General features: G+C 35.9%; 1 protein-coding gene across 4 annotated transcripts in view; it reads left to right on the plus strand.

The window, feature by feature from the left end:
* The window catches only part of LOC149577058 (histone-lysine N-methyltransferase ATXR4-like), a 237839-nt gene extending 217593 nt beyond the window's left edge, over positions 1-20246 (plus strand). For all 4 annotated transcript variants that reach the window (XM_089821834.1, XM_089821841.1, XM_089821858.1 and 1 more), the window contains 2 exons: positions 19315-19386; positions 19865-20246. In XM_089821834.1, coding sequence (XP_089677960.1) covers positions 19315-19386; positions 19865-19983 — 191 coding nt within the window. In that variant the 3' untranslated portion in view covers positions 19984-20246. The remainder of the gene's footprint in view (positions 1-19314; positions 19387-19864) is intronic.
* The last annotated feature ends 1441 nt before the right edge of the window (positions 20247-21687 follow it).

The following is a 21687-nucleotide window of genomic DNA, read 5'->3' on the forward strand; positions in this document are numbered from 1 at the left end:
AGGCATCGTTCTCTATGGAAGAGTAAACATCATTTTCAATGACACCTGGCTGCCAGGTCACATATGCAATGTTTTCCCACCTCATTCATCAGACTTTATCAGCATCGCTTTTTTTTTTCAAGGCATAAGACTACCAAATTATTCAAACAATCCAACAAAAGTCTATTAATGGGAGTAAGCCTATCAGCTTAATAATTTAAAATATAACATAATTAAATTTAGGTAGTATAATGAATGGTCAAAAGACATGAAAGGAAAAGTTGTGATTCCCTCAAAACATGGGATGTAAGGAAAGATTCTTACAATTGGTGAACTAACATTGTTAGATCCATTATGACTTTCTTTATGTACTTTAATTTAATATGGGGTTGAAAGTATCATAGGAACTTTTTACCACCCAACCACATATCCACTATTGATCCCCCTGCTCACTTCCATCTAGAAATGGGCCTGGCCCTTTCTAAGAGATGTATCATGGAAATAAACAAACCATTCTGGAATTGGTGTAAGATCCCACTGGCAATACATAGGTCGTAGGGTACAATAACAATATTGTTTATTCCATAGGTTTTATCTGATGTATCTATATCACTATGCTCCAAAGAATGGAAGTCATCTCTAATTTTTTTTTATGTAACTATGCTTTTGATATGATTATGTCTCTGATAAGGCCAATAGATGCTTGCATTGATGATTGCAAAGGCAATCTAATACTCTAAACATAGGGATCCACAAAAAGATGAATTTATATTATATTCTGAATTCAATTGTCAATCCTGAATGCAGTGGGAAAGAATGCATTTATGTATCTTGCATTGGATTCACGCATTCCCAATAGACATTGTTGTTCTTACTTCCAATATCTTCTCAAGAGATTGCATCCCTTCATAAGAGCCCATTTCTCTTAATAACCTATGTGCATTTGTCTTTAAGTTAATCATACTTTCCATAATATATCAATCAATCTTATTAATTGCATTTATTAGAATTAATTCTCATCTAACCATCGACAATAATTATGTCATCATCCTATCCATTTATTGATATTATTATACTTGGTGATCATCAAGTAGATAGAATTGCTGATGTATACCTACTGTGGATATTAATCATTTTTATTTCCAACTGTATTGCTAATCCATATCAATTCTTCTCTTCTTACTTCTTTTTCATAATCAAAACATCAATGAGACCATTCCTCATATAGGTCAACTTTAACTAGCCGAGAATTATCTGAGTTCATAATCGATACCCTTCATTCTGATTAATTCAAGGCCAAGTATTAAATCTTCCCATGGCTCTATAGGCTGAACATAGGTTCTTGTCTTATCCTACTTTTACCCAGGTCGTCTTCCTAATTGGTAAAGATTGACGTGGATAGTATGAGCATGGTGGGTATTTTTTCTTGGGCCATATTTTATGGAAGGAGGCTGCCCGTAATAGTTCCAATCTCTAATTAAATTTAAGGGATTGCATATCGACTATATATATTATTATGAGCTGTTCCTTATGTTGGGTATGTAAAGCCCAATGGTCGTGACCTTTCCTCTTCTCCCTTCTCCTCATTTGACAGTCATATATGTTTCTATAAATATCTGTGTACAGCCATGGATGATGGTATTGTGTTGTATCAGTTAAGTGTTAATAAAGATGTTCACTGCCTTAAGAGTGGATGTAGGCAAATTCGATGAACCACAATAATTTGTTGTCTTGTCTTTTGTCTTTATCTATTTCTATCACTGTCTTGTTTATTTATTTTATCTGCTCAATTAAAACTTACAATTGGTATTAGAGCTTGGTTGAATCTAGGAAGCAGATATGGAATACGGCGATGCTCTTACTTTGACTTCAACAAAAGTTGCAGCAAATAATTGGGTGCTTGACACAGGAGTGTCATTTCATACTACCCCACATAGGGGGGTCTTCTAAAGCAGAAATTTTGGCAAGGTATTTCTTGCAGATGATAAATTTCTGAATATTGTTGGTAAAGGAGATGTTTTGTTAAAATTAGCCAATGGAAATAGTTGGCTGCTACAGGATGTCAAGTATGCCTCTCAGCTAAAAAATAATTCTATTTCAGTTGGGTGATTGTTCTCTCAAGGATTTTATGTCAGTTTGGAATGCAGTAAATGGAAAGTGACAAAAGGGTCCTTACTAATTGCAAGAGGAAGTAAGATAGATACCTTATATCTAGTAGAGACTCTCAATGAAGTGGAAGCTATTCGCAATAGTAGTGCGAAGTGGTGGGACAAGTTTCTAAGGCATCCACAACAACAAGATGCTAAAAAGGAGCCACTGAAGCGTAACGTGAGAAATTGGAATGTAAACATCAGTTTCAATTCTATATATAAGAAATTAAAAGAAGAAATAGTGCCTTGTGATGAAAGCATTGTTGTTGCTGCTCAATGTGAAATTATGCCCATGGAAATAGATGAAAATATTTTTGAGTGTTTTGCCACTGAAATGGAAATAAATGTAGGCAATATTTTGGATCAGAATAGTAAAAAACACAAGATTTTGGAGAAAATAACAAAAAGGAAATATGTTTGAGTGCAATGGAGATTGAGACAGCCATAGAGAATTTGGCTTGGTCTCATGATCCTTTCATATTCATGGAGATCGCAAGAGTCATCGGAGTTGGTCCATAGGGAAGGGTGTAGCTGAAAAAACAGTGATCCTTGACACACAGCAGCAGGAAAGTCTCCATTTGTGAAAAGACTGCAGTAGTAGCTGAAAAGGCAGCAGAAGCCAGCCATGGAGCAGGGCAAGATGCATTAGAAAATGCCATTGAGGCTCAAGAATGAGTTGCTACGAGAGCTGGTGTAGAGAAAGTAGCTGAAAAGGCTAGACATCAAGCCAACCCGATAGAGGACATGGGAGTTGTAAGAGACGGGCATGAAAAATGTAACTGTATGAGGCAGAGGAAGGCAATTCCATAGGGGTCATGGGAGTTCTACGAAGCTAGGGAGCTGTAACAAACAAATTTTCATAACCAATTTAAAACACCTAATTATTAGATTTAATAACTGATTCATTTTCACATGACAATGACTTTCATTAACTAAATTTAACTAGGGTAAAGTAACTGTTTTCTATTCTAACTGCAATTCATATTCAGCTGATATAACAAAATAAATAAATGAATACATTGCTAACATTTTACCCATTACTAACTGATAACATGTTCAGTTGAAACATAAAGTAACGACTATCTTCTATATCAACTAATATATTCATTCAATCCATGCTATTGGAAACTAAACTATCTATTTATTCTTCTATGGATTTAAAAGTAAAAGTGCATAAGATACATACAGAAATATTGGAGGAATCCATTTATCATGTTGTTCAAGCCTTGGCATTGGTGAGAGGAGAAGCATTGAGATAGGCTTAACCTCCCAACCTTGGACCATACTTATCCCCACACATCCTAACTTAATAGAACGACACTCCCTACCTCGGGATTCGGCTTGGGATGTTCTTAAGTCCAGCCATCCGAGCTACCCGGTGATATGAGTGCCTCATCAGCTATACCTATATAACTGATCTCTATGGACAAACAAAAAGATCTCATGATTGGCACATATGCCTATAACTACCTTGGCCAAGGATTTCAATTTGGATTCGTAAACCTGATCTCCACCACTCGACTTGACAACAGATTTCATTATTAGGACATGCATGAGCTATTAGGTGTTTTTATTACATAGTTATTAATATTTGATTTCATGCTTGGTTCTTGCAGGTTATCTTCACCTCTTCACCATTCATGGTTTCTTTGTTGGTGAATCCTAGGTGCTTGAAAGATTTAAACCATTCTATTTTATTTACACCTCTTCACCCTTCATGGCTTCTTTGTCGGTGATTTCCTCGGTGTTTGATCATTATGATATTATTTACACCTCTGAAGAATGTTTGGGAAAAAGGTGATAATACATTCATAAATATTGATTCATGCAACTCATTTAAGTTTTCTATCTTTCAAATCCAAGATTGAAATAATTTCAAGGTTACTCGATCAAAATCAAAAAAAAAATTCAAGATACCAAATCCGACTATGAATGGGAGTTATGTATCTGAATTGAACTTTCTATTCAGTTTACGGTTCATATGATGCAGCAGCAACAAGATAATTAATGGTAAACATATCCAACAAAGCACTGATGATATTCAGAAAGAAAAAGTAATGAAAGCCAATTGAATTTGGTATAGACTTAACAAGGAATCACGTGACCTGTAAACAAACTCGGTTTCCTCTTTCCACGACCAGAATTCTTGATTTCCGCTGTATATTGCTTTGCTCTAAATTTCTATCGCTGATAGAATTAAAGGGAGTTAGAAAATGAATCGGATCATAGAGCCTAGAAATGGTTATAGTTCTAAGAATATTTTCACTGAGCTCGATAAGAAGATGTAGCAGATTGGAAGGAGAGTTAGAGAAAATGCAGAAGGGAAGAAGGTTGTATTCAAATCGATTCAAGATACTCTTTTTAATGGTCAGCCATGACCTCTCGGCTACCATCGGTTATCAAGAAAGCCATTTGAATGCATCCTAAATTCGAATTTAAAAAGGAGAGAAATAAACAGGGAAAAGAAATAAGGAGTTGAAGAGTTTAAATTTTATCTTATTATTATTATATGTATATTGATGAGGTGGCATCATTAGATTATATTATTATAATTTATTGGTGTCATTTCATTTATATGTGTGTGTGTGTGTGTGTGTGTGTGTGTGTGTGTGTGTTCATATTTTAGTGTTTATAAAAATGATAAAATAAGAAAGTTCCATAATAAATCTCTAAAGGCATGAATTATATTTAGTTTAGATTATTTTATGTTTTTAATATATTGTTTTCCTAATAGCTCATGCAGTCCCATAATGTAACCTATGGTCAAGTCTTCATATCCTTTCCAAGGGAGTCTTAGGTCATACCTGTCGATCCTGATGACTGAACCAAACGACCATCCCATTCCGATGATCCCATTTAGCAATGCTTCCCCTCTCTTTAGTCTTCTCTTGCAGTCACCCAAACAAAGCATTCTCGCCAATACATTAATTCAAAATATATTGATCATTAATTCAAATCAAACAATTGTTAATTATCTAATGACAGTTATAGGTTACTGGTTATTTCATCAACGTTTATAATAACTAACTCATTTCACATGATCGTAAAAGAAATAATCCGTTATTAGTTGGTGCAACATATATAATTAACTAACTTGTTTCACATGATCAAGAAAAGAAATAATCTGTTAACAGTTGATACAATGTATATAATTAACTAACTTGTTTCACATGATCAGGAGAAGAAATAATTCGTTAAACCAATAGTTATGATCAAATTAAAAATTAGGGCAAAATTTGGGATGTCATGAACATAACAATGAACATAACAACACCCTTAGATTTTTCACTGTCCTCAATGAACATAACAACAAAACTTAAGTAATACTTAGTTTATACAAGAAGAAAGGAAATATTCAGTTTCCAGTTTCAAAGAAAAGATGAGGGTATTTTTGAAAAATTTCATGATAATCCTCCCAAGTGGCATTATCCTCAGCATACTTGTCCCACTGGACCTTGCACTAAGTCACTTCTCGATTTTTTAAGTGTAGCTTACGCACCTCGAGTATTCTGAGTGGTCTTACCTCTACCACCCCTAGTTCTCATACCTACAATAATTTCCAATCAATCATATGTTCGTGGTGGGTAATGTACTTTTTAAGATACGACACATGGAAGACGTCATGCATCCTGGCAAGGGCTGGTGGTAAAGCAATCTTGTAAGCTACTGGATTCACAACTTCCAGAACTTCAAAGGGTCTCACATATCTTGGGGCTAATTTAGCATTTTTGCCAAACTTAATGGTACTCTTCTAAGGTTTAACTCTTAATAATACCTTCTCTCCTACTGAAAATTCTCTAGGTGTTCTTTTGGCATTAGCATAACTTTTCTGTCTGTCGTTAGCTTCCTTTAACCTTTGACAAATCTGAATTACCTGCTCTTCCATCTCTTGAAGCATTTCAAGTCCAACAATGATTCTATCTTCCAACCGATTCCAACTCACCGGAGTTCTACATTTACGACCATACAAGGCCTCAAAGGGAGCCATTTTAATGGTGGACTGATAGGAATTGTTATATGCAAATTCAACCAAGGGTAAGTATGTTTCCCATTGGTACTGTTGGTCCATACAGTATACTCTTAGGAGATCTTCTAATACCTGATTCACCCGTTCCGTTTGACCATCTGTCTGAGGATGATAAGTTGAACTAATGTTTCATTTAGTACCCAAGGCTATAAATAATGTTTGCCAGAATCTAAAAGTTATCCTAGCATCCCTATTTGAAATAATTTTCTCTGGAATTCCATGTAATTTGAAAATCTCTTTTATGAATTTATGGGCAATCTCTGGTGCTCCATTAGTTAAATTCCCTAGTATAAAATGGGCAACCTTTGTCAGTCTATCAACAATGACCAAAATGGCATTGTGTTGATTTCATCTCATAGGTAGCCCTTGTACGAAATCCATGGATATTATCTGCCATTTCCACTCAGGTTTCATTAGGGTGTAACAAACCTGTTGGGTATCGACGTTCTGCGTTTACTCTCTGGCATTCCAAACAACATGCAACAAACTCTGTAATCTCCCTTTTCATCCCTTTCCAGAAATATAGGGGCTTTATATCAGACAACATTTTTGTTACTCCCGGATGTCCTAAATATGGGGCTGAATGGAATTCACCTAAAATCAGTCTTTGGAGTTCAGGGTCGCTGGGTTCATAGATTCTGTGGTGATATCTTAGTATTCCATCCTCTTCTAAGCTAAACTCTAAATACTTGGGATATTGTGGGTCCCTGATAAGAGCTAGGCTGGCTTCTGCATAAAACTCATCATGCTCTAAGTGTTGTAAAATCTGATCCCTTAACTTGAAGTTTACAGTAGTTATCATCCAGATGTGTCTTCTCTGGCTTAGGGAATCTTCCACCTTGTTTTCTTTGTCTTTAATATAACTTATATCGAACTCATAATCTGCTAAAAATTCCAGCCAACTCCTTTGTCTAGCATTAAGATTTGGTTGGGTGAAAATATACTTCAAACCATGATGATCAGATCTAAGTTCAAAAAGTTTTCCGATTAGGTAATGTCTCCACATTTTCAAGGCATGCACAATAGCTGCTAATTCAAGATCATGGGGTGCGTAATTCTGTTCATAATTCTTCAGTTTCCTAGATTCATAAGCAATAACTTGTTCATCCTACATTAGCACCCCTCCTAATCCTTCTCCGGGGGCATCTGTTATAACTAAGAACTGCTTTTGTGGGTCAGGTACCCTTAATATAGGTGTTGTAGTTTATTTTTCTTTCAAAAACACGAAGGCTGATTGACACTTCTCTGTCCAGATAAATTTCTTTCCCTTCCTCTTGAGTGAGGTGATCGGGTAGGCTATCCTTGAGAAATTTCTGACAAACTTTCTATAGAACCCTGCTAATCCCATAAAGCTCCTAACTTCGGATACATTTCTAGGTATAGCCATTCCTTAATTGCTTTTATCTTTGATGGATCTATTGCTATACTCTGAGCTGAAATAATATGCCCTAGATACTAAATTTCCTTTTGATAGAAACACTTAAATATTTCCCATGTAGTTCATGTTCTCTTAACCTTTGCAGAACTATTTCTAAGTGCCTTTGATGTTCTTCCTCATTCTTAGAATATATTAAGATGTCATCTATAAAAACCAATACAAACTTATCCAGGCAGTCTTGAAATATGTTGTTCATTAAGTTCATAAAAGCTACTAGGGCATTGGTTAACCCGAATGGCAACACTGTAAATTCATAATGTCCATACCTGGTTTTGAATGCGGTTTTATGTATATCTTCATCCTTTAATCAAAGCTGGTGGTACCCTGACCTCAAGTCAATTTTTGAAAACACTGTCACACCCTTCATTTCATCAAAGAGATCATCTATCCTTGGTAATGGGTACTGGTTTTTGATGGTGACTTTATTGAGCATTCTATAATCTATGCATAATCTCATGGTTCCATCCTTCTTTCTCACAAACAGTACTCGGGCTCCCCATGGTGAGACACTAGGCCGGATCAATTTCTTATCTAACATATCCTGAAGTTGGATTTGTAATTCCATTAATTCTGTAGTTGTCATCCTATATGGTGCCCAAGATATGGGTTCTGCTCCTGGTATCAAATCTATGGTGAAATCAAATGCTCAGGAAGGGGGCAATCCAAGAAGTTCTTCAGGAAACACGTCTTGATAATTCTTTAAATAGGGGTACTTCTCCTTGAAGGATTCTTTTAACTTTTCTCTAATTTCCCATCTTCATAAATATAGTCATCTCCATAAGTGGTGGTCTTAGGTTCCCTTATGTCCTCAATCTTAACTGCAAAAAATCTCACAACTCTTTCTTCCATACCTTTTAAGTTGCATTGCAGAAATCTGTTTTGATTTAATTTCATCTTTAATCCCTGTAATGCTTGTGGGTCTACCTCGATCATCCATGCAACTTACCGTTTTAGCAAGGCAATCTACTTTGGCCTTATGTTCACTGAGCCAATTGATTCCTATGATAGTGTCGTATGACCCAAGAGGTGCTACATATAAGTTCAATTCTGTTGAAAAATTCGAGAAGTCAACGTGAGCTTCAAACATGCACTACTCTACCTTAGCCCTTGACTAGTTTGCATACTCGATTGTCCATGGTTTTGCCATAAAACTAGATCTTTTTGGAAACCTACTTAGCAGTCTAGGTGATATAAAACATTCAGAAGCTCTAGTATCAATTAAAATGGACACAGGCCTTCCATAGATCTTACCCGAAGTTTCAATGGGACCTATCTGTTGCCCTGCCTGTCTATTATCCAGGGCTACATGAATCCTCTGTTGAAATACTTGTTGTTGTTTCAGTAGAGGTGGTTGTGGCTGGTGGCGTTGGATTTATTGGGGGCATCTATTAGCATAATGATCTCCCCCACAGGTAAAACATCCTCCAAATGGTCCCTTCTTTTCGTTATTCTTGTTATTCTTATTGGTATTGCTTTTGACATCCTTAACCCCATTACCCTTTGACTCTGGTTTGCTGTACTTGTAATCTTTAAATTGTCTTTTCTGAGGTCCATAATCAGCACCCTCTGAATTCCAAGTTGTTTTTCTCTTGTTGTCTCGGATGGAGTCATCCTTCCTGATCTTGTGTTCTTGCCGAACAGCCTTCTATAAAGCTTCTTCCATGGTTCGGGGAGCGAGAACATCAATAGCTCCTCCTATCCTATTGTTCAAACCCATGATGAATTTCCTCACCTTCAAATTGGTGTCCTGTTGATATGGTGGCACGTATTTTAGCAATCGAGTGCACCTCTCCCAGTACTTATGTACTGACATGTCTCCTTGTTTTAAGTTTTGGAAGTCTAAAAGCTTCTGATCATAAAAGGTTTGAGGCAGCCAACGGTTCCGGAAAATGTTCACAAATTTCTCCCAAGTGATGTCAATGGTTTTTATATTCTACTCAACTTTGGTGTTTCCCCACCAAGTTGCAGCTTCTCCGGTAAAATGATATATTCTCCAAACTTCTTTTGAGGTCTCAGAGAAATTCCTAATCTCAAAATATTGTTCCATCTCAGTTAACCAAGCTTCTACTTTCTCCTCGAACTCAGAACCAGAAAACTTAGGTGGTTTTATTTTCTTAATGTCTATTGACAACTCCACCACTATTTATTTCTTCTTTTATTTTTCTAATTGCTTGGAAGAGGAGGTTTTTCTATGCTCAGAGACTTTTGTCTCCGCTCTAGGAGGTGGTGAGGTTTGAGTTTCCTCGTGGTTTTGCCCTATTTGCGTTGCTATTTCACTCATTCTTCTTTCCATGTTTTCTAACTTTAGTTGCGTTTCTTGCAAGATCTGAAGTAACAAATCATTAGAAGAGTGGGTGTTTTCACGAATTATGTCTTGCTCTACATTGTTCTCGTTGCTGTTCATTTTATGTTTATGGTTCTCATCTGTTAATTTACAAATTGTATCAATTAAGTGAAGAAGAAGAGATTTTTACAAAAAGAAGTCTTGCAAACATATGAACTGCAAATAACTTAATTTAACTTAATACTCTGTTGATTCACTTAGAGCAACCTTTTTTACAAAACTTCCTCTATTGAAGATGTTTACATCAAAATAACATTTAGTCATGATTTGCAACACTTATTTTTGGTTCAGATGGGTACATATCCTGCACCATCCAGGATCTATGAAACTATAAAAGAGGATTGCTCTGCCGAGCGTTCCAATTTTGAATCAGCTTGTTTCTATATGTTGCTTTGCTAGCAGGAGTCCACTTGCTCTTTCTTTCTTCATTCGTTGAATTGCCTGGTTCAAAGTTTCGTTGTCTTAGGGTATGGAACAACAGGTGTAGTCATATTTTGTCATGTTTTTATTGAGATAGGGGAAGATGGAGTGTCGAGTCTTCTTGCGGGGTATTTTTTGTACTTGCATCCTGTATAGTCAATCCAAAATCTTTTAGGTTTCAAAGAGGGTAGGCTGCCCTAGGTTCAATGTCGAACCCAGCGCTCTGATACCATATGTAACAAACAAATTTTCATAACCAATTTAAAACACCTAATTATCAAATTTAATAAGTAATTGATTCCTTTTCACATGACAATGACTTTCATTAACTAAATTTAACTAGGGTAAAGTAACTGTTTTATATTCTAACTGCAATTCATATTTAGCTGATATAACAAAATAAATAAATGAATACATTGCTAACATTTTATCCATTACTAACTGATAACATGTTCAGTTGAAAAATAAAGTAACAACTATCTTCTATATCAACTAATATATTCATTCAATCCATGCTATTGGAAACTAAACTATCTATTTATTCTTTTATGGATTTAAAAGTAAAAGTGCATAAGATACATACAGAAATATTGGAAAAATCCCTTTATCATATTGTTCAAGCTTCGGCATTGGTGAGAGGAGAAGCATTGACATAGGCTTAACCTTCCAACCTCGGACCATAGTTATGCCCACACATCCTAACGTAATAGAATGACCCTCCCTACCTCGGGATCAGGGTTGGGATGTTCTTAAGTCCAGCCATCCGAGCTACCCAGTGGTTTGAGTGCCCCATCAACTATACCTATATAACTAATGTCTATGGACAAACAAAAAGATCTCATGATGGGCACATATGCCTATAACTACCTTGGCCAAGGATTTAAATTTGAGTTCGTAAACCCGATCTCCACGACTCGACTTGACAACAAATTTCATTATCAGGACATGCATGAGCTATTAGGTGTTTTTATTACATAGTTATTTATATCTGATTTCATGCTTGGTTCTTGCAGGTTATCTCCACCTCTTCACCATTCATAGCTTCTTTGCCGATGAATCCTAGGTGATTGAAAGATTTAAACCATTCTATTTTATTTACACCTCTTCACCCTTCATGGCTTCTTTGCCGGTGAATTCCTCGATGTTTGATCATTATGATATTATTTACACCTCTGAAGAATGTTTGGGAAAAAGGTGATAACACATTCATAAATATTGGTTCATGCAAGTCATTTAAGTTTTCTATCTTTCAAATCCAAGATTGAAATAATCTCAAGGTTACTTGATCAAAATCAAAAAAAATTCAAGATACTAGTCTGTATGTAAATCCGACTATGAATGGGAGTTATGTATCCGAATTACACTTTCTATTCAGTTCACAGTTCATATGATGCAGCAGCAACAAGATAATTAATGGTAAACGTATCCAACACAGCATTGATGATATTCAAAAAGAAAATGTAATGAAAGTTGACTAAATTCGGTATAGACTTAACAAGGAATCATATGACTTGTAAACAAACTTGGTTTCCTCTTTCCGCGGCCGGAATTCTTGATCTCCCACCGTATATTGCTTTGCTCTGAATTCCTATCACTGATAGAATTAAAGGGAGTCAGAAAATGAATCGGATCATAGAGCTTAGAAATGGTTATAATTTTGAGAACGTTTTCACTGGGCTCGATAAGAAAATGTAGCAGATTGGAAGGAGAGCTAGAGAAAATGCAGAAGGGAAGAAGGTTGTATTCAAATAGATTCAAGATACTCTTTTTAATGGTCGGCCATGACCTCTCGGCTACCATTAGTTATCAAGAAAGCCATTCAAATGCATCCTAATTTTGAATTTAAAAAGGAGAGAAATAAAGAGGGAAAAGAAATAAGGAGTTGAAGAGTTTAAATTTTATTTTATTATTATTATATGTATATTGATGAGGTGACATCATTAGATTATATTATTATAATTTATTGGTGTCATTTCATTTATATGTGTTTGTATTTGAGTGTTTATAAAAATGATAAAATAATAAAGTTCCATAATAAATTTGTAAAGGTATGAATATATTTAATTTAGATTATTTTATGTTTTTAATATATTGTTTTCCTAATAGCTCAAGTCTTTGTGTCCTTTCCAAGGGAGTCTTAGGTCATACCTACCGATCCTGATGACTGAACCAAACAACCATCCCATTCCGATGATCCCGTTTATCAATGCTTCCCCTCTCTTCAGTCTTCTCCTACAGTCACCCAAGCAAAACATTCTCGCCAACACATTAATTCAGAATATATTGATCATTAATTCAAATCAAACAATTGTTAATTATCTAATGATAGTTATAGGTTACTAGTTATTTCATCAATGTTTATAATAACTAACTCATTTCACATGATCATGAAAGAAATAACCCGTTATTAGTTGGTGCAATGTATATAATTAACTAACTCGTTTCACATGATCAGTAAAAGAAATAATCTATTAACTGTTGATACAACATATATAATTAATTAACTTGTTTCACATGATTAGGAGAAGAAATAATTCGTTTAACCAACAATTATGATCAAACTAAAAATTTGGGATGTAACAGGAGCCCTACATAGAAGGGGATGTCTGCATGGCACCAAATTTAGAGATTTGTAAACAAGTGGGGGTGGACTCCTCCAATTGGTGTTGGCCCCATTCTCTGTAGCGACTTCAACATTTATTTTGTGGGCTTTTGCTCTAATAGTCAAGAAAAGTATAAAGAGGGATTTCTATGCAAAGTTAAGTCAAGCTTGTTAAAAGTGATTGACAGAGCATGTTGTGCGATTAAGGGCCAAGAAAAGGCAATGCCAAAGAGAAATGTTTGCGTTGAAATTGATATGAATGAATTTTAGAATGTTCTGGTGGAGAACAAGACCAAATTGGTGAAGTACAAAATTACCATTCCTAATGAAGTGGGATGCTTGAGCAAGGAGGAACATGAAGTGTATACAATCATTGTTCCTAGAAGAATGATAGGCGACATTGTGCCAACAGCAGGGCATGGCAAAGGATGTGTGGGTTCGAACCTAGATGAACTTGGCTTTGGGTCATGCAGGTTGTAGTAGAATTTCCAATGTTTTGAAAGTCCTAGGCACGGAGTATACCTTGAAGCATTGGTTTGATATAAAGCATCCTTGTTTGATGGGGAGAGGATATTTGTTGTTGGCATTTTTGGTTTACATCTCTTCTGAAAATCACTTTTATGGAGGAAGTTGGCAGGAATGAGTTGGCGATAGATTTAGAGTATAAAAATAAGATGCTTGTCAAAAACACAAAGAATGCATTGAGTGATGCAAAGTCATCCTACGAAGATAGACACAAAATTACCTTGGTCAGGGGTTCCACTAACGTTCTCATTGTTCAGGAACCTGTCAAGAATTTGACTAGCGAAGAGTTGAATACCATAAATCCAGATAAAGTTGTTCCCTTAAGGGCAGTCATGAAGGCTAGAGAGTTGGGTGGAGATGTTAGTAATTTAGAGTGGCGATCCTTTCCAGCAAGGCTCATGGCCTTAAAAGATATTCACAAGACTGAAAATATTGAGTCCTCAAATATATTAGGATCCAAATGGGCTCATCCCATTCTTTTTGGTGACATAGATATTGGTGTGTCTGATGATGAGTCACAGAAATTATTAGTTTTGTAGTTAAATATCAGACAAGAGGTCTTTGGAGTTTTGCATGCCATTGCAATATGAAGCATTGGGAAAAGCCAAGCATTCTTTTATGTTGGAGAATATTGCTGTGGTAATGACAGGTGATGCAACAAAAATAATTGTTCAAGAGGAAGATGACAAGCTTGTAGATGCTTTGTTCAACATTACAGAAAATTGAAGCACAAATATTGGTGACCATTTTGTGCATGGAGTAACACATTTTGAATTTTTGCACAGTAGTCTTCCCGATTACAGATTTATGGGCGAGTTTTTGCCTATGACAGTTGTAAAAGAAGATAATGTGTTGTTAAGACTATGTTAAGTCTGACAAAATATGGAGAAAGCTCATTTGGAGTGTTCAAAAGCAAAGTTTGGCGAAGTTAAAATCTGCAACGGGTGGTTCTGATGTAAATTAAAATAGAAATGCAAGAAATGTCACTGTTTATGATTGTACCAATTGGACTTCAAGTGGGAGATTGCAGGGTATGTGAAGCCCAATGGTCATGACCTTTCGTTTTCTCCGTTCTCATTCGACAATTGTATATGTTTCTATGTATAACTGTGTACAGCCATGGATGATGGTATTGTGTTGTATTAGTTAAGCATTAATAAAGATGTTGCCTATCTTTAGAGTGGATGTAGTTAAATTTGCTGAACCACGATAATTTTCTATGTTGTGTTCTGTCTATTTTTTTCACTGTCTTGTTTATTAATTTTATCTCCTGATTAAAACTTTCACCTTATCCATCATTGGGTAAGAATGAAGGCATATCAAGTCGCATTATTAGTTGATACAGAGACGATATTCTTACTTTAACCACCGGTCACAATCAAGTATCAAGGAGTTTATAATAAGTTTAAATCTTTAACTTGAACTTATTAAATCGTTTATTGATCATTTCTTATTTTATGATGTTATTTATGCTTTCTTTGAGCAAAGTTGCACACTGCTATTCGTTTAATAAATAATTGGGTGCTTGACACAGGAGCATCATTTCATACCACCCCACATAGGGAGTTCTTCAAAACCTTTCGAAGCAGAAATTTTGGCAAGGCATTTCTTGGATATGATAAATTTCTGAATATTGTTGGTATAGGAGATGTTTTGTTAAAACTAGTCAATGGAATAGTTAGCTGTTACAGGATGTCAAGTATGCCTCTCAGCTCAAAAATAATTCTATTTCAGTTGGGTGATTGTTCTCTCAAGGATTTTATGTCAGGTTGGAATCCAGTAAATGGAAAGTGACAAAAGGGTCCTTACTAATTGAAAGAGGAAGTAAGATAGATACCTTATATCTAGTAGAGACTCTCAATGAAGTGGAAGCTATTTGCAATAGTAGTGTGAAGCGGTGGCACAAGTTTCTTAGGCATCCACAACAACAAGATACTAAAAAGGAGCAGCTGAAGCGTAAGGTGAGAAATTGGCATGTAAACATCAATTTCAATTATGTATATAAGAAATTAAAAGAAGAAATAGTGCCTCATGATGAAATTCAAATAATTGTTGTCGCTGCTCAATGTGAAATTATGTCCATGGAAATAGATGAAAACATTTTTGAGTGTTTTGCCACTGAAATGGAAATAAATGTAGCTAATAATTTTGATCAGAATAGTAGAAAACACAAGACTTTTGGAGAAAATAACAAAAAGGAAACATGTTTGAGTGCAATGGAGATTGAGACAGCCATGGAGAATTTGGCTTGGTCTCATGAGCCTTTTGATATTCATGGGGATCTCAAGAGTCATCGGAGTTGGCCTGTAGAGAAGGGTGTAGCTGAAAAAGCAGTGATTCCTGTACAAAACTGTGATCCTTGACACACAGCGGCAGGAAAAACAGCCCTTTGTGAAAAGACTGCAGTAGTAGCTGAAAAGGCAGTAGAAGCCAACCATAGAGCATGGCAAGATGCATTAGAGAAGGCCATTGAGGCTCAAGAATGAGCAGCTATGAGAGCTGGTGTAGAGAAAGTAGCTGAAAAGGCTAGAGATCAAACCAACCCTACAAAGGACATGTGATGCAATGCAAGGCAAGAGAATCCCCAAAGGAGATGTCCTAGCCCCCAGATATACAACCACACAGCGGAAACACAACACCACGAGACAACAATGCAAGATCTGATACCAAATTACAATTCTTGATTCATAGATATATAATTGATTACATGCAATATGCCCGACTGTAAGGCCTTCCGGGTTAGGGCCAAATACAAACAACAATTACAAAATCAGTTCTGCAAGATCCAACAAAATCCAACTTACAATCAATCTCAGCTAGTCTAGATACACAACTGGATAAGAACACCAAGAAGAATCCACACTTGTACCTGCAGGTCCACCAAGAGATCCTCTAGTTCCTAAGCCACAGCTCTAGCTCTTCAAATTCGCATCTATCCTTCCTTCTATCCAAACTCAATCATCATGACTAAAAGACTCCACAAGACCCCTACTTATACCAATCTAAGCCACAAGTCGGCCCAAAACACAAATTAAATACAAATACATAAATTAAATGCCACAAGTAGGCCTGCAACAACAATTAAATGTCCAGAAATCGATATCCGAGTAAAATCGCGATATCTCCTAGCTCTGATTGAATTAGAACTCGTGCTTCGAACCGTATATAGTAATTTAGGTCCTCTACAATCCCTTAAATGCACAAAGGCTGATTCCCCAAAGAAAAGTGTGCATCCATCCTGAAAGTCACACACAGCAGACTGTCACGCAAAATTGCCAGAAATTGATACTCCAAGAGAATTGCCATATCTCCCAACCTATAAAGAATTAGGACTTGCACTCTTGACACAAGGACGTGATCTAGGCCCTCTTCAATCCCTGAAGTGCGCAGCCTCTCATTCATTAAGGATAACTAGTTATACAGCCTGCAACAGGCACCCAAAAACCAGAAAAAGCACAGTTTCAGCAGCAAGGTTCAAACAGCTCAAACTTCAACTTAATCTATCCAATCTCTATGAAATCATGAGGAAAGGTTCCCCAATGTGTCTCCAACACATCCCTAACCATGAAAACATAACTCCACCAAAGTCCAAGCTCGATGCTCCTCAACACTTGACCAAAATCCCTCCAAACATGTAGGATTGTAGGAAAGCCTAGGACGCTCCTGCATCAACATGGGAGCTGTAAGAGAGAGCCATGAAAAATGTGACTATAGCAGGTAGAGGAAGGCAATTCCATAGGGGTCATGGGAGCCCTGCTTAGCTAGGGAGCCCTAAATAGAAGGGGATGTTTGCAGGGCACCAAATTCAGAGATGTGCAGACAAGTGGGGGTGGACTCCTCCAACCAGTGTTGGCTCCATTCTCTGCAGCGACCGCAACATTTATTTTGTGTTCTAATAGTCAGGAAAAGTATAAAGAGGGATTGCTATGCAAAGATGAGGCGAGCTTGTTAAAAATTATTGACAAAGCATGTTGTGCGATTAAGGGCCAAGAGAAGGCAATGCCAAAGAGAAATGTTTGCTTTGAAATTGATGTGAATGAATTTCAGAATGTTCCCGTGGAGGACAAGACCAGATTGATGAAGGACAAAATTACCATTCCTAATGAAGTGGGATGCCTCGGCAAGGAGGAACATGAAATGTATACAAGTGATGTTCCTGGAAGAATGAAAGGCGACATTGTGCCAACAGCAAGGCAAAAAGGCATGGCGAAGGACTTGTGGTTTCGAACTTGGATGAACTTGGCTTTTGGTCATGCAGGTTGCAATAGCATTTCCAATGCTTCGGAAGTCCTAGGCACGGGGTATACCTTGAAGCATTGGCTTGATACAGAGCTTTCTTATGCAATGTAGGGAGAGTATATTCGCTGCTGGTATTTTTGATTTATGTCTCTTCTCACTTTTTTGGAGGAAGAAGTTGGTGGGAATGAGTTGGCATCAGATTTAGAGTATAAAGATAAGGTGCTTGTCAAAAATGCAGAGAATGCATTGAGTGATGCAAAGTCATCCTACCAAGATAGACACAAATTCACCTTGGTCAAGGGTTCCACTAACATTCTCATTGTTCAGTAACCTGTCAAGAATTTGACTAGCGAAGACTGGAGATCCTTTCCAGCAAGGCTCGTGGCCTTAAAAGATATTCACAAAACTGAAAATAGTGAGTCCTCAAATATATTAGGATCCAAATGGGCTTATCCCATTCTTTTTGGTGATGTAGATATCGGTGTGTCTGATGATGAGTCACAGAAATCATTAGTTTGGCAATTAAATATCAGACAAGAAGTCTTTGGAGTTTTGCATGTCATTGCAATAAGAGGCATTGGGAAAAGCCAAGCGTTCTTTTATCTTGGAGAATATTGCTGGGGTAATGAAGGGTGATGCAACAAAAATAACTGTTCAAGAGGAAGATGACAAGCTTGTAGATGCTTTGTTCAACATTGCAGAAAACGGAAGCACAAATATTGGTGACTATTTTGTGCGTGGAGCAACACATTTTGAATTTTTGCACAGTAGTCTTCCTGATTACAGATTTATGGGCAAGTTTTTGCCTATGAAAGTTGTAAAAGAAGATAATGTGTTGTTAAGACTGTGTTAAGTCGGACAAAATACGGAGAGAACTCATTTGGAGTGTTCACAAGAAAAGTTTGGCGAAGTTGAAATCTTCAATGGGTGGTTCTGATGTAAATTAAAATAGAAATGCAGGAAATGTCACTGTTTATGGTTGTACCAGTTGGACTTCAAGTGGGAGATTGTAGGGTATGTGAAGCCCAATGGTCATGTCCTTTCGTCTTCTTTGTTCTCCTCATTTGACAGTTGTATATGTTTCTATAAATAACTGTGTACAGCCATGGATGATGGTATTGTGTTGTATCAGTTAAGCATTAATAAAGATGTTGCCTATCTTGAGAGTGGATGTAGGTAAATTTGCTGAACCCCGATAATTTTGTGTGTTGTGTTTTGTTTTTTTTTTTCACTGTCTTGTTTATTAATTTTATCTCCCGATTAAAACTTTTACCTTATCCATCGTTGGGTAAGAATGAAGGCATATCAAGTCACATTATTAGTTGATGCAGAGACGATATTCTTAATTTGACCACTGGTCACAATCAACTTCAAGTATCAAGGATTTCATAATAAGTTTAAATCTTTAATTTGAACTTATTAAATCATTCATTGATCATTAATCTTCACAATGTCCATTGATCATTTATTATTTTATGATGTTATTTATGCTTTCTTTGAGCAAAGTTGCACGCTGCTATTCGTTTAATCATTTAGTGAAATTTCCAACTAAAGAAAGAAGAAAAATTGATAGTTTATCTGTAATTTCAGATCCAAATACACACGTATTATGGATAGAAAATGCAAAAGCAAGCTTGAAGGCCCTTCGTAATATTGAAGCAGGTAAGATTTTTAGTACATTTGTTGGTTTTCATTATTTTCATGCAGTTGCCTTGAAATCCAATATTTATTTTATACAATTTACCAATCTAGATCATATATCCACATCTAGTTTTAAACAATTAAAAAATTATTCCCATTGAGTGAGTTATGGTCAATGGTTTATTGATTGTTTGATAATTTCTCTTACAGAATTATATATCACTTCCACAATTTTGTACACTATTTTGTTTATCGTTCCTGGAAATGCAGGAGAATGCCTGGGCACTTATTATTTGTTTTGAGCATTTCACCAAGCAGCTCACAGACTATTCACATTTGCCACCCTTTGGGAACTGTCAATTATGCTTAATTTTCAATTCATTGTATTGTTTTAGATCAAATAAATATGTTTCAATCATAGTAACAAGTTTCTTTCTGCATATGCTTGCAGAAATTGTTGCATGCTTATACTAACATCTGGTTTCACTACAAATTCTAGGTGAAGAACTACGAATTTGCTATATTGATGCTAGCTTGGACTATGAAGCACGGCAATCTGTACTCTATCAAAGTTTTGGCTTTTGGTGTCAGTGCTTTCGATGCAAATTGGAGGATTAGATCCTCTTGAATGGCGAGTTTGAATGCAAATCACATCCTTTAATATGAATCTTCGTCCTCTCGGACAATGAATTTGTAGCTGTATTCCTTAGCAGTTCAGATTTTAGAGCTGATGTACCTCATTCATGATAAATCTGAACCTTGTGACTGTATGATGAAAGAAAAGGATGCAGTAAGCACAAGAACCAGGTTTCTTTTAGTGTTAAAAGATATTGACTCTAGATGATTTCATTTTATTGAATATAGATAAGTCAAATTTTTCATTCATTTTTGCAGTGGGCCTAAAACAAATTATTAAAAAAATCTGATTGATTTTGCTTGAGCAACGTAAGCACAAGTCAAGTCAATTTTAGCAATAGAATCAGTATGTAACTTTTTCATATTATGCACATAATCAAACGTGGATAAACTTCAACTTTAAACAAAAGCCTAAAAGTATTAACAGTTCTCTAAAATGCACACATCATGTAATCGCAATGTGTTATACATATTGATACCTGCAACATGCAGGAAAATGTACAAAGAAGAGAGAGGTAAAATAAACCCACAAAAGAGCTAGGTATTATGCATCCTCGTGTGCAACACATATCTTGTAAAAGAAAGTACTAGATAGGAAATGTGGTGGTAAACACACAAAAGAGATGTAATATCAACTGGAAAAATAAAAGACTACAGTGGTACAAGTCTTGATATGGAACGCCTCTATTGTAATAGGAAAACTATGAGATGAGAAATGTGTCAATAAACATGAGGGGAAAAGAGGTAAAATCACCTTGAAATAAAGAGAAGTGGCATGTCTTGTATGGGACTCCTATGCCAAGGAAGTAAGTAGTAATAGGTAAGAAGGCACCAATAAGTGTGGGGCCCAAGATCTTGGGAAACAAATAGGATCATTATCAAAGATTGTGAAGATCAGTCTTTATCCATTAAACTATTCAAAGGATGAAATAAAAGGTTTAGATAGCAACAACATAAAAATATAAAACACGTGCAAATTAAAAAATTATTTGCCGTCATTATGGAAAGCCTGTGAGTAGATTTTCCTTTATGATGTCAAAATTCAATCTGCTAACTATACTTAATAAACTTATCTTATGTGAACTTATAATAGTAATAAATAATGATTAACACTAGCACTTGTACCAAAAGGAGATGCAATGGTTATGCTGATAGTAATATATACTTATAGCAAATGATATGTTGTAGTAAAAGATAAGAGAAGTGATATTTCAAATGCAAAGGTCTTGACAAAATTATCTTTTTGGTTAAATGTCTCAAGTGACACATAAACCTGGTCTAAAATCAACAAGCACAAAATGTCTAAATCTAGGTAGGAAGGATGTTGGGAAAGGTTGATGAATTTGATTTTCTGTGTGTCAAAAGCATTTGGTTGAAAGTTTTTGGGGTCTTTTCAAGAAGTTCATTTTCTGTGGATTTATTGTCGTAATAGCATTCCAATAAACCTTAGTTCTTTGAAGCATTTTGTCAAACACTTCAGTGCACATCCTACAACCATTATAGTCCATCAATCCATATTTTTGTGAGATATTTTATCAAACATTTCATGCTATTCTCTTATGCATTCTCTGATGCAATATACTTAGCTGTGTACTTTAGTCACTAACTGTTGTGTTTAATGTTTTGGTCTCAGGTTATTACATAGTTCATTTGTCTTATTTGATGAAATTGCTGTGTAATTGTGTA

Source organism: Cupressus sempervirens, chromosome 1 (genome assembly GCF_028749045.1).
Source record: "Cupressus sempervirens isolate cs-2001-9-10 chromosome 1, ASM2874904v1, whole genome shotgun sequence".
Classification (NCBI taxonomy): Eukaryota; Viridiplantae; Streptophyta; class Pinopsida; order Cupressales; family Cupressaceae; genus Cupressus; species Cupressus sempervirens.